Below are 13,019 nucleotides of genomic sequence, written 5' to 3'. Positions count from 1 at the left end.
TTCGTTATTGTTCTTCGTCAAAGCATCTCTCTATAATGACGTGCACATTATTATATTAATACAAAAGTGTAATTAGGTAAAAAGATAAAAAAGACATCACACTATGCTAGAAGTTTGTATTTTTTCTTCAAACAGTCTTTGCCAACATGCATTCCAAATAAACTTTTTCTGGTTGGCCCAAAGGTAATCTTAGTAGCTTCCCTTTGGTGTTATCATCGAGTTTTCCACCATGTTCGTTGATAAAGGTGGTTACCAATTCTTGTGCCATGATATTGCAACAGACAGGAACTTCCTTGTGAAACCTGTTGGCTTGATGCAACAAGGAAAGCCCACTAATTAGAGAAGAAAATAGTTCTTCCCTATAGTCTTTGTCAAGAATCAATTTCAAGAAATTGTCAAAAACGCCTAACCCACTTTCCCAATTTTCCATTTCATTTTGGGGGAAAGAAGACAACAGTGTTCTTAGAATTTCTAATTCCTCTAATCGTGTAGATGCGCCCTGAATTACAAGTCTAGGTCCCACCAGCGTGACAATTACTTTTTCCGCATCTTCGAACGATTTTGCCTTCAACAAATGTTTTGCTTCAGACAGGTAGTTACTATTGTATTTGTCGTTAAGGGCCTTTGCTTGATAAATCAATTTTGTAGAGATCTTAAGCCTGTCCAAAATATAGCCATTAGAAGACTTGCTTAATCTCTTGATGTTATGGAATACCAATGAATCTATCTGTTGCTGAGCGACAAAATCGTTGGATAGGAAACATGTTGCCAATAAGGCCTCCTCGTGTAGATTTGCAAACTTCAATTCTTCAATAGATGTTAGAGTGAGTTGGTCAAGGATCACATTGGAAAATTTGTAGGCTGTCCCAAACCTCAAAATCTGAGCAAAGTACCAAGGGAAAAGGCTTTCCAACGCTGTGGTATTTAACTTTAATTTTTTCAACAGGGCTTCAGAAGATGATGGTGTACTAAATAGGCTCAGAATGATAAGGAAAATGTCATTTTCAGGTTTTTTGAAATACCTGAAGAAGTGGTTGATGAGATCTTCTAGGGAAAATTCATCGATCTTACCATAATAAAGGACTACGCCTAATAAGGCCAGCCAATTAAATTCTGACATCATTTCTGCTGTTAGAAATGAACCATTCACCAAATCACCGGTTAGTAATCGGTAAATACGAGCCACAGATGAATCAACTTTATTACCTGCGGAGTTCCATTTATCTAGCTGCAAAGAAGCTAGTTGACAAACACCGGGATCGTTTGATCCCAATAGAGAAATCAAGATCGCTATGTGCCCATTCTGGGATTTGATAGCTAATTGAGAAGCACCAACAATGTCATTCTTTGCCAAGTATAAGAATATTTGGTCAAGCGCATTAGTGGTCTTCTTTAACTTAGCATCGATTTCTTCCTGCACTTGATCAACGATCCACGAACAAAGCAATCTGTGTCTCTCCTTTTTCAGCAAATTCGCCTTAACTTCTTCATTGTCCAATGAATCCGGTAAATCTACGGCATCGAATAAAAGTGAACACAATTTCCAAACTTGATAGTCCGGGTCAGATGGACCATGTAGTTCCATCACATCTTTGAATTGCAAAGAATTCTGGGTAACCACAGGATATGCATTAGATTGTCTTTCCATAATAACGCTCCCTTTGAGTTGTTTCCTAAATAAGGAGTTCACGATTGCTACATCTCTTTGATAAGGTAACAGCAGATTATGCAGCTTGGCTCCAACAGGACCATGACTATCTTTGACCAAAAATTTTGAATCACAACAGAATTTGGCAAAATTCAACGGAGAAGTTAGTTTTCTTTCTTTTTTAATTTTCTTCTTCAATTCCACTGACTGATTAAACTCGTTAAATAGCATGTCAATCTCATCATTCCCTGGTGCCAGTAAATCTTTAGGGGCAGCGAAAATAGATTGTAAAGAAGAGCCAGCAAGTTTCAGCTGTGTGACCCAGTCAGTGGATACATTCAATGAGGGTTCAACTTCCATTCCTGCAAAATCTTGTTCAGAAACATCAGGTTCGTAGGGCTTTTCCTCTAAAAACAAATCATCGCCGTTTTCATCTTCGACCAATTCATCTGTTGCTTCCGCTCCGCTTTGATCCTGTAATGCTAACAGGTCATTTTGAGTTCTATCCCCATTCTCTTTGGGAGAATGCGTAAAACCTTGAGCATTGGATTGAACTAACTTTCTCTTGTTCTTAGGAAAAGCAAGGGTTCTATTAGACATATTTTCGTTTTTCAGTTTTTCCACTTCTGCTGTATCCACTTCAACGTCCTCTTCATTTACAACCCCCCATATGCTAAAATGATTCACTTTAAAAGTCCAAATACCACCAAATGGATTGTAGGAAATGAATTCCATATCTCTCATATTTTTCAGTCTTTTGATCAAAAGTTGTACTTCGTCGGACCTTGAGCCATCCTTAAGTGGTTTCTTCGTCTTTCTATCCACTGGATAAATATTTTCCAAGGTAATTGTAGCTGGAACATTCAATCCATGACCAATCGGTGCCTTCTTAGACTCTTCTGGGTAAACTTCAACGGTCTTTGTTGGGTGGAATACAACAATGCGACCAAATAGTTCCTCTTCAAGATTTGGTGCAAAAGCCGTCAAGTCCACCTCACGATTGAAAGTGATACAACCATAACCTTTTCTACCGATAACAAAATCAGGAACAATTGAAAGTTGATTCATGGGCAGATGAGATAGCTTTTCGAGGGATGGAGAACACCAATAATCAGTCTTTGGCTCTTCCTTCGTATTACCAGGTTTTTCTTCTCCATCAACTTTTGTTTCTGCACTAGAAAATTCATCTGTATCTGTATTGTTTAAATTGGATACTGAAGAGTTGCGGCTTTCTGATTTCTTGATATCCCAATTTCTAGTCGTTCCATCGTCCAGTTCAAACGATTTAGTAGTTGCCGCCATACCTGACAACAACTTCACTTTTTTCGCCGCACTCCTATTTGGATCAATCTTCAATTTCCTCAAGTCTGATACTTCACCCTTCTGCAACGGGAAAGGTGAAAGACCCTTAGAAGGTAGCACGGTATTATTAGAGTGCGTAGGCTTGTATTCGGATGAATTTGAGGTCAGGACACCTCCAGTTTCATGATTATCCCATAGTTTATTTCGAGATGGTGAAAAAAGACCCTGAACTGCAGAAGCTTGGTTGACGGTTTTCAGTCTTGCACTTAGTTTATTTACGAGGCTGGAATGAGAAAAAGAGGGCAGCGAAGTAGTTGTGGGTAGATTGCTAGGACTGGAAGAGGATAGAGAGAAGTTCCTTTTACCATCCATAACGGAACCAGAAGATATTAAGCCACTGGTGCCTGATGATGAACTTTCTGAACCCTGCTTATTACCCTTAGAGGAGGTAATTGGAGCAGGCATGTCGGAAACAGATGGAATGGGGATATTGTTGATGTTTAATCCGTATGGATTTGATGCAGTAATGTTACCATTGGGAGGTTGTTGTTGCTGTGGTTGAGGAGCGGAGCTTCCACCAAATAGACCTCCTGAAGCAGTAGGTTTATTGCCAAAAAGGCCACCTGTTGGTTGGTTACCACTATTCGAGAAAAGTCCGCCAGAACTATTATTGTTGGTCTTTGATGCATTGTTACCAAATGAAAATGTCGATGGAGCTGTTGTATTGTTGCTTGTATTTGCATTTGTATTTGTATTTGTATTCGTATTCGTATTTCCAAAAAGTGAAGAGCCACCAGTATTATTCGTCGTGGAGGCACCGTTAGAAAAAAGAGGTTTATTGGTAGTGGATTGATTTCCAAACAATCCTCCACCGCCCCCAGCACCAGCTTGAGTGTTAGAATTGCCGAATAATCCACCTGAGGGACTTGGCGTAGAGACTCCTAAATTTGCATTGGCATTACCAAAGAGATTTCCAGATTTCTGAGGTACTTGGAGACTATTTGGAGCTGGTGTCGGTGTTGAAGTTGGTGTAGATGTGTTTGCGTTGCCGAAAAGGAACCCACCATTGGTATTTCGATTGAACATTGTTTTGATCTACTGCTTAAACGAATTTGCAGTTCACCAATTGGAGGTGTGCTGTCAATAACCAAATAACCAAATCCCGAATTTATCACTAAACAACTCTTAGGTTGTTTATTTGTTCCTTTGTTTTGTAGTGCGAGTCTCTAAAATTTTCGTTCACTTTAATTTTTATGTCTTCGTAGAACATCACCATCAAATTAAACTCAATTATGTACAAATAGTACTTCAATTATGTAGTCATATGAATTCTTTTAAGATTTGCCCAAGATAATATTCTGCCTGTTTTGGATACGAACCTAGCAGAGATCACGTCCAGCGGGATCTCTTTGTTTTTTTGTGCCAATTCCACTGATAACGAGACTGTTGAGTTTTCATCAAGAACTGCAGTTATTAGTTCTTGCATCGACAATTTGTAAACGTATTTCACATCAGTTCGTATGTCGTAGTCCATTAATTGTATAGTAGTGGTTCGATTGGCGGTCGATATGGTTAGCGGGAACAGATGTTTTAAAAAAAAGTAAGTTTTGATCAATGGTATCAATTTACGCAGCTGTAAGAATAAATCTGTCAAAAAATTTGTACTTGTTTGCAATTGAGAAATCACATATTCAAGAAGTTCGTTGTAAAATGGTTCGGTATTGTTTAATAAACTGCAAGCCTTCTGAGGAGCGCTCTGTGAAAGAGACAAATCGATTGACAATTCTATTAGATCAAAACACTTAACCAATAGCTGAGAATTGTTTATTCCTTTAAACTGGATACCTGATAAAACACTCAAGAATTCCAATTTTCTGCGTAATTTTGTCATATCGTAATCTGTAACCTGAGTCTTGTTCTTTTGTTGCAATTGATGTAACTTCCCCTTCAATTCACCTAATTCCTTGCACTTTGATTCAATTTCTGCAACTAAAGACCTCCTTTGTAATCTCAAATTTTGTGAATCGTTAAATGCAATTTTGTGAGCTTTTAGCTCTTGTCTAAATTTTTCCAATTGTAATTTATCTGCTAATTTACTCTCCTTTTTGTAAACCTGTGAGGGAAGATCTCTAACCAGTTCTACTTCTTTTCTCAAAACTTGTAAAAGGCTAAAGGTTTCTTCCTTGTTCTTCTGTGCTCTTTGCAAATCTTTATCTAATTTGGTCTTTTCCTCTTGTAATAATCCTAAATTTTCCAATAGTACATCTTGCAAACCTTTAAAATGTTGAATCCTCCAGTCGTACCAAGCTTTCCTTGATTCTAATTTGGCAAAACTCTTAACTAATTGTAGCTGCTGATTCATCAATCGTCTCATGTCCTCACTAGATTGGAAATACTCTCTAAACAATAGCGGCGGTACTGATGAACTTATTTGGTTTTCCAAATCTTGGAATTGAACGCTTGATTGATCCACACGTCTCCATAATTCTCTACATACAAATTCATTCATTTCCAGGACTGGCATATCCACGTAGAGTTTTGACAAAATTTGGTGAGAATGTAAAGAAACTGGTAATTTCGTCAGTGGGAACTCGACAGCTTCTTGGCTTTTGATAAAATTTGTATCAATAAGAAATGAAACTCCTACTGCATCCAAGAATTTTTTCAGTGAGTAAGATAGAGGTGGTTTCGTATCTGTCCCGCGTAGTGCAATAGGTGACATTCTCATAAGTGATAATTCCATATCGTCGTCTTCTTCAATTTCACTGCTCATTGTCTTGCGTCTTTTCGCAGGTGGGGTATGTACTCTACTTGGTACCTGTGTTAACTCCATCTTTTCGGATTCATCATCTACATTCTCTATAATACGGTGTACTTGGGTCAAGTCCATCTTTTCAGATTCATCAGCTATATTCCCTGTAGCACGCGGTACTTGGGTCAGTTCCATCTGTTCAGATGCACCATCTACATTCCTTGTGGCACGCGGTACTTGGGTAAGTTCCATATGTTCGGATGCATCATCTAAATTCCCTGTAGCATGCTGTACTTGAGTCAGTTCCATTTGTTCAGATGCACCATCAACATTCTCTGTAGCATGCTGTATTTGGGACAGCTCCATTGTTTGAGATCCATCATCTAAATTCCCTGTAGCATGCTCTATTTGGGATGACTCCATCTTTTCAAATCCATCGTCTACATTCTCTGGAGCACGCCGTACCTGGGTCAATTCCATAGGTTCATCATGAGGAGGTCTAAAAATATCAGTCATTTCCATTTCTTTAGATGGTTTGAAAACCTGGGTCATCGTCATTTCGGAATCCTGTCCTGGTTCTGCTTGCGATAATTCCGTTGATTCTTCGCCTTCTGGATTCTTTTCATCATCTTCCTCTCTTTTCTCCTTCCTCCTGGGCAATTTCACATCTTTAACCTGTGGTACAAAATCAAAGCTGTGAAGTGTAACGTCTGGAGCAAAGGAAACCCTTCTATTGATCTTATTCTCTAACTGCAGAGTATTAATCCTGGAAGTCGTATTATTACCATTTTCTAAAACTTCATGTCTGGAAAGACTAGAAGTAGGCAATTGCAGCCCAGAAGCAAACTGTGGTTCCTCGTTTTGACTACTTTTCAAGATCCCCTTAGCCATAAAGATCTCTCTTTCCCTCTAACTAATTGCACTGGTATCGATATCCATGATATTATTCATATTGTTCATATTATCCTTATTTTCATTTTTTTAGTTTTCATGTTGTTCCTCGGAGAAAATTACCCTCCCAAAGGGGAAGATGATTTAGGCGGGATCGATTGTTCGGGCTTTTCGTCTGTTTATTACTTTCCTTAATTGATAGATCTTCTATTTATCTCTTTCAGGGAACGCACTGAAAAAGAAAAGAAATAATAATAATGCCCATACCTCATCGCTCTCCTAGCACCATAGAGTAAATTGATATAATCGCAGACTGTTCGATTTCTTGTTTGAAACACGACTGAATTTGAGAAGGGACCCTCACTCTTGTTAACTACCAACAAACAGATCGTATCAAGGGCTCCAGACATCTGTACCGTTTACATATAACTCGTTTGTATCTTCATCGCGGGAAAAGAAACGAACAACGAAATCTTGCCAAGAAACCGATTATAGACATACTTGGGATTAATACACAGGAAGTTGAACTTGAACAACCAGTTACTACTCTGTGGCAAAGATTTGTAATTTCATAAAAGCATATCATTAGTATGAAAGAGACAACGAGAAGTAGCAAGTGGTTTATTTTTTACTATCTGTTCGAAAACGGGTTAATATCAGCGATGGTTGCTGGTGGGTCAGAATTTGGGATTGCATATGCTATGTATTGGAATCATAAGAGTCCTCTAACGCTTTGGGCTTTCCCACATACACTGTCGGGAGACTGTGCCCTCAGTCATTTCATTCAAGTTGGTCTTACATGGTATGCCGAGGAGTTAACCATAGGCTGGGATGCGCTTAATGGAAAAACACCAATAATACCGTTTGCCAACAAATATTTGCCCAAAAGCAAATTTGTTAGATGGTATTTTGAAGTTGATAATGGCATTATACCTGACGAGGATGAACCTGAAAATAATACCTTTAAAAAATACATGAAGAGGCAGCTAATTAGGTACCCGCAGAAAAATTGGTTCTTTAATTTATGTGAATGGTTGATTCGTAAAAGTATAAGAGCTTTGATTGTAGGGGCTATCATCTGGGCAGTTGAATGGCCCATAACCATGGGGATTATGGCAGGCACGGGTACCAGAGTTGGTTCTCACGACTACAAATTTCATGGATACTATCCAGAAGTCATGAAATTGATATACGGATTTGTTCTGGGTTTAATTTCTACTCCGACAGCTATTTTGATAGTAGTTCTGAGGGATCAGTGGTACAGATTATACTTGCAAACTGAGGAGTCGTCAGGTGGACTTTTGTCACCCGCGGGTCTAGAGGATAAGAGTTCTAAATTACAAGAATCTTCCAAGCAAAATTCAACTATTTTAAAGAATCCTGTCACAGATGATTCTTTCACATCGTGAACTGCTCCCAAGGGAAGAGTGAATGGATAAAAGGGCTGGTTCCTGGTAACACTTTCTGGCTAGTGGAATATCTGCTTATCCTATCATCTGACAGAGTTCTGAGTTTCAACAATCGCAACAATGATAATCTAGCTAATATATCGTATAGAATATCGGATAAATCGGCTAAATTAAATGGCATGAAATAATTGTAGAATGACATTCGTGAGATATGATTTCTGTCTTCCATCGACATGAAAAATTCTGAGATGAGATGAGATGAGATGAGATGGGCATAGACATTAGAATGGCTACAAATAGCTAAAGATCCTTTAATACTGTAGACATATTTCATTTATCCACATGGCGAAGGGACCTGCTAAGAAAAGTTCACTAAGGGGTTCCTTAGATGGTAAAATTGAGAACCTTATATATAGATTATTAGAGGAAAAAGCACTCGAGAGGAAAAGATCAAATACCGCTGAAAATGATGATGATGAATCCATGGAAACTGTTTATTTTGCAAAGGATTTGAAGGGTGGTGAGATCTTTACGTACTGTCAATCTAAAGATGTAACCATGTTAAGAGTCAAGAAAGTTGTATTACAAAAATCGATCGAAAGGGTGCTCAAACAAATCATTGAAGAAGAAGCTCAAGAATTCGAATCTTTTCCTGGCTACAAAGATGAGGAACCTACTGCACAGGATGTGGAGGCACAATTAAAGGAACAAAACTTGATGGTGATGCCGGAGGTTAATGATATGAATAAAAGCATTACAGAACAGTGGAATGTAAAAGCGGAAACCCCAGCTGAGGATACACCCGATGATAAGGTGAATGGCTCAGCTTCCAAGAAAAGAACTAAGGATAGTGCACCCTCCAAGCCAAAGAAACAAAAGACAAAAGAGGATAGAACTCCACCACAATCTAGATTAGAGTCTATTGGTGGTATGGAAGACGTTGTGGCTCAATTAATGGAATTAATCGGTTTACCAATTTTACATCCAGAAATTTACATATCGACAGGTGTGGAACCTCCAAGAGGTGTACTTTTGCATGGTCCACCAGGATGTGGTAAAACTTCGATTGCCAATGCTTTGGCGGGTGAATTACAAGTACCGTTTCTTTCCATATCTGCACCATCTGTTGTTAGTGGGATGTCTGGTGAAAGTGAGAAAAAGATTAGAGATTTATTTGACGAAGCTAGATCATTGGCACCTTGTCTGATGTTCTTCGATGAAATAGATGCTATTACACCAAAGAGAGATGGTGGAGCACAAAGAGAGATGGAAAGAAGAATCGTTGCTCAATTACTAACGTCCATGGACGAGCTGAATATGGAAAAGACCGGTGGTAAACCAGTGATTGTTATTGGAGCAACCAATAGGCCTGATTCCTTGGATGCCGCCTTAAGAAGAGCAGGTAGATTCGATAGAGAAATCTGTCTCAACGTGCCCAATGAGTTATCCAGAGTTCATATCTTGAAAAAACTAGCACAGAATTTGAAGATTGATGGTGAAATAGATTTTATTAAATTGGCCAAATTGACTCCTGGTTTTGTTGGTGCAGATTTAAAAGCACTCATAACAGCGGCGGGTACTTGTGCCATCAAGAGAATCTTTCACGCTTATGCCTATTCCAGTATAGCCACAGATAATAAGATGGATATTGATCAAGATACGGAAAACAAGGATGAAGATGAAAAGTCACTAAAGAATACCGCCAATATGATTGACCCATTGCCACTCACCATAATACAGAAATTCATACAAAATTTTCCAGAGCCTTTGAACGATGAGCAATTGTCCAATTTGTCAATCCAATATGAAGATTTCCTCAAGGCATTACCTACAATTCAACCCACCGCTAAGAGAGAAGGTTTTGCAACCGTGCCCGATGTTACTTGGGCAAGTGTAGGTGCGTTGACTAAGGTTCGTGTAGAACTGAACATGGCCATTGTGCAACCTATCAAAAAGCCAGAATTATATGAAAAGGTTGGTATCAGTGCACCAGCAGGTGTTCTACTTTGGGGACCACCAGGTTGTGGTAAGACTCTATTAGCCAAAGCTGTTGCTAACGAATCTCGTGCCAATTTCATTTCTATAAAGGGTCCTGAATTACTGAATAAGTATGTGGGTGAATCTGAAAGGGCGATAAGACAAGTTTTCACCAGAGCTCGTGCCTCTGTTCCTTGTGTGATTTTCTTCGATGAATTGGATGCGCTGGTTCCTAGAAGAGATTCCACGCTATCAGAATCATCATCTAGAGTGGTTAATACCCTTTTAACAGAATTGGATGGCCTTAACGATAGAAGAGGTATATTTGTTGTTGGAGCTACTAATAGACCTGATATGATTGATCCTGCCATGCTAAGACCTGGTAGATTAGATAAAACTTTGTTCATTGAACTACCGAATGCAGAGGAAAAACTGGACATTCTAAAAACTCTCGTTAGAACTAATGGAACTCCAATGTCATCAGATGTAGACTTGGAGACAGTGATAGCTGATGACCGTTGTAAGAATTTTTCAGGTGCTGATATAGCGTCATTGGTGAGGGAAAGCTCAGTATTAGCGCTTAAGAGAAGCTTCTTCAAAAATGACCAAGTTCAATCTGTTGTCGAGAACAATTTGGACAAGGAGTTTGAAGATTTAAGTGTCGCATATCCAAGCGAAGAAATTTTGGTCACTATGTCGGATTTCGTAAACGCCTTGAGAAAGGTAAGGCCTTCTGTGAGTGATAAAGACAGGTTGAAATACGAAAAGTTGAGCAATAAACTAGGATGGAATGATGATGTCGAATTGACTACAGAAGAAACGAAAACTCCTAATACAAATGCTTGATTTCGAGACAAGATTTGTAATATATGATAGTATATACAGGCGAAAAAAAAAAAAAATTATTCATGCATTGAAGGATGGCAAACATGTTCACTTGAGATGGTGACCCCTCCTCATAACATTTCTTCTCACTTTCCAAATATACTCGTATTTCTTTCTACGCTCATTAGAGATGTAGGGGATTTTATCACCATTGAAAAGTGTTTTCGAAGGGTATAATTCACAAAATGGGGTTTCACTTTTGCCTCTAATCATAATCCATTTGCGTTCAGAATTACTACCAAGTTGATTGGTTCTAAAACCAGGGATGTACACATTCATCAACCTATTCTCAACATCAATGGAATGGATAAGTGCCAATGAGAAAAACACAATCTTTGAAGGCAGATTCTTCAATATAGGAAAGGCTCCCTGAAAAGTGATGTTTTCTCTCAATGCATTATCCTCATCATCATCACAAGAGTACAATCCTACTACAGTACCTTGTAAAGCGTTTTTGATATCATCTTTGTGAATATCTTCAAACTCTTCGAAAAATCGTATACCTTGAACTCCACGATTTCCAAAGGAAATCTGTAAAGGCGGCTGCATAATTAATGGTGTAAAATTATATTTTATCAGAGATTTGGTTTTTGTTTGTGTGTGGAAGTATGCCAGCATATTCTGTGTCCGTAAGGTTGCCGCTGAGAACTTGCTGTCTTCAAAACTATTGAAGTTTGTATGAACTTTTAAGATCTGGGCACGGTAATCATCTCTTAGTGAACTCGTAAATAAGGTACCTGTATCCAATTCCTCAAAATACTGTCTGGAAGATTTTGATTCTAACATTACAATATGAGTAGGTTTGTAGCGCCTAATCACGTGGTTGAGGATGTTAAGACCAAAACCTTTTATCCACCCTGGAAGATTCATTAAGGAAGTACCCATGTAAGTTTGTTCATCCAAGTAATCCACCAGCTCATCGATACAGCGTAGGTATAAGTGTGGAATATCTTGTGGTGAGTTAGATCCGAGGTAATGCTGCCTTATGGGGGAGAAAAACGGTTGACCCATATGTTTACCCAAAACTTTAGTGAATCGGCTCAATTGATTTATAGAAATGCAATCAGGAGGAGAGAATTCTGGTTGGCCAGGATCTAAATCGAAATAGAGAATTTCCTCCTGCGAAGATCCACCGTACAAAAAATTTTGGGCCAATAATCTGAGTAAGGTGGATTTACCTGTATTTTTTCCGCCTAATACTATCACTCTCATGTCGTGAGATGAATTTTTATGGGCAAGACCTAGTCTTTCTATTACATTTAACCATTCCCCAGTAATATGTAACGGTGAAAATTGATTCAAACTTTCATGTAAAATGGCAAATCCACATTGAGGTGAGGTAAAATTTTGAGTAAAATCTCCTTGCTTCCTCCACAAGTTTCCAACTTCTGAATATAGTTCACTTGCTTCTAATAAATTGTCCACTTTGGGATTATGCAACTTGATAATACAGGGGAAATCTTTCAAATCGCATTCAACAAGTTCTTCATGTTCACTACTTATATGAACACCTTCCTCCCATCCTGCATAGAAAGAACTTTGAATTGACGGTATAGAATCACATAGAGGATGCCAGACGGTATAAGTATCTTTCGAAGCGCTGTAATGAGTGTGACCGTATAAGATCCCACCTTTGACCACCTGTAAACAAAATACACCTGATACAAAAATACGTTGCTTCTCTGTGAGGCCCACTAAAAGAGTATCTTTGGTTTCATCAATAATAAAGACGTTTTCATCTAAAAGTGGTTGAAATTGACCTTTGGAATCGTTATTGGGTTCCTCTTCATCTTCTTCATCATATTCAGCTAGATCTTCATCCTTTGGACCAGGCGTAACTGTAGACTCTGTAGAAGAATTGGATTCATCAGAATCGGAGACTTCCTGGTATTGAAGAGCATTTGCATTTTCTAATTGAGCCATTGATGCGTACTCTAATTGTTCCTGATATACACAAGAATTGTTCAGAAATAGTTAAAAAACTTTAATATAAAAGAAACATTCAACAAATACTTAAACTTCATAACAATATACCTTACAAGAAAAATATCACAAACGATAGTACTGCAGTAAGTAACCTACCTTTAGTGACCCAATTTTAAAGTTAAAGAGAAAAAAAAAATCGTAATAGCGATTAGCCGTCTGCGATGATCCA

At 38.4% G+C, this 13,019-nt stretch overlaps 5 protein-coding genes across 5 annotated transcripts; 2 read left to right on the top strand and 3 right to left on the bottom strand.

The window, feature by feature from the left end:
* Positions 1 to 127: 127 nt before the first annotated feature.
* NUP145 (nucleocytoplasmic transporter NUP145) lies at positions 128 to 4,036 on the bottom strand (the record flags this gene model as incomplete). The annotated part of the gene is made up of 1 exon (XM_002498301.1): positions 128 to 4,036. The coding sequence occupies one exon, from the start codon at positions 4,034 to 4,036 to the stop codon at positions 128 to 130; it is 3,909 nt and encodes a 1,302-aa protein (XP_002498346.1).
* Positions 4,037 to 4,262: 226 nt separating this feature from the next.
* On the bottom strand, positions 4,263 to 6,593 carry SPC105 (kinetochore-microtubule binding complex subunit SPC105; the record flags this gene model as incomplete). Its single annotated transcript, XM_002498300.1, has 1 exon — positions 4,263 to 6,593. One exon carries the CDS (start codon positions 6,591 to 6,593, stop codon positions 4,263 to 4,265), a length of 2,331 nt encoding a protein of 776 aa, XP_002498345.1.
* Positions 6,594 to 7,183: 590 nt separating this feature from the next.
* Positions 7,184 to 8,002, top strand: ZYRO0G08030g (uncharacterized protein; the record flags this gene model as incomplete). Its single annotated transcript, XM_002498299.1, has 1 exon — positions 7,184 to 8,002. One exon carries the CDS (start codon positions 7,184 to 7,186, stop codon positions 8,000 to 8,002), a length of 819 nt encoding a protein of 272 aa, XP_002498344.1.
* Positions 8,003 to 8,344: 342 nt separating this feature from the next.
* RIX7 (putative AAA family ATPase RIX7) lies at positions 8,345 to 10,825 on the top strand (the record flags this gene model as incomplete). Its single annotated transcript, XM_002498298.1, has 1 exon — positions 8,345 to 10,825. One exon carries the CDS (start codon positions 8,345 to 8,347, stop codon positions 10,823 to 10,825), a length of 2,481 nt encoding a protein of 826 aa, XP_002498343.1.
* Positions 10,826 to 10,912: 87 nt separating this feature from the next.
* On the bottom strand, positions 10,913 to 12,787 carry GRC3 (polynucleotide 5'-hydroxyl-kinase; the record flags this gene model as incomplete). The annotated part of the gene is made up of 1 exon (XM_002498297.1): positions 10,913 to 12,787. The coding sequence occupies one exon, from the start codon at positions 12,785 to 12,787 to the stop codon at positions 10,913 to 10,915; it is 1,875 nt and encodes a 624-aa protein (XP_002498342.1).
* Positions 12,788 to 13,019: the final 232 nt, after the last annotated feature.

This window comes from Zygosaccharomyces rouxii, assembly GCF_000026365.1.
Source record: "Zygosaccharomyces rouxii strain CBS732 chromosome G complete sequence".
Classification (NCBI taxonomy): domain Eukaryota; kingdom Fungi; phylum Ascomycota; class Saccharomycetes; order Saccharomycetales; family Saccharomycetaceae; genus Zygosaccharomyces; species Zygosaccharomyces rouxii.
Note: the sequence above shows the minus strand (reverse complement) of the source record. Positions and strands in the feature narration are given on the sequence as shown.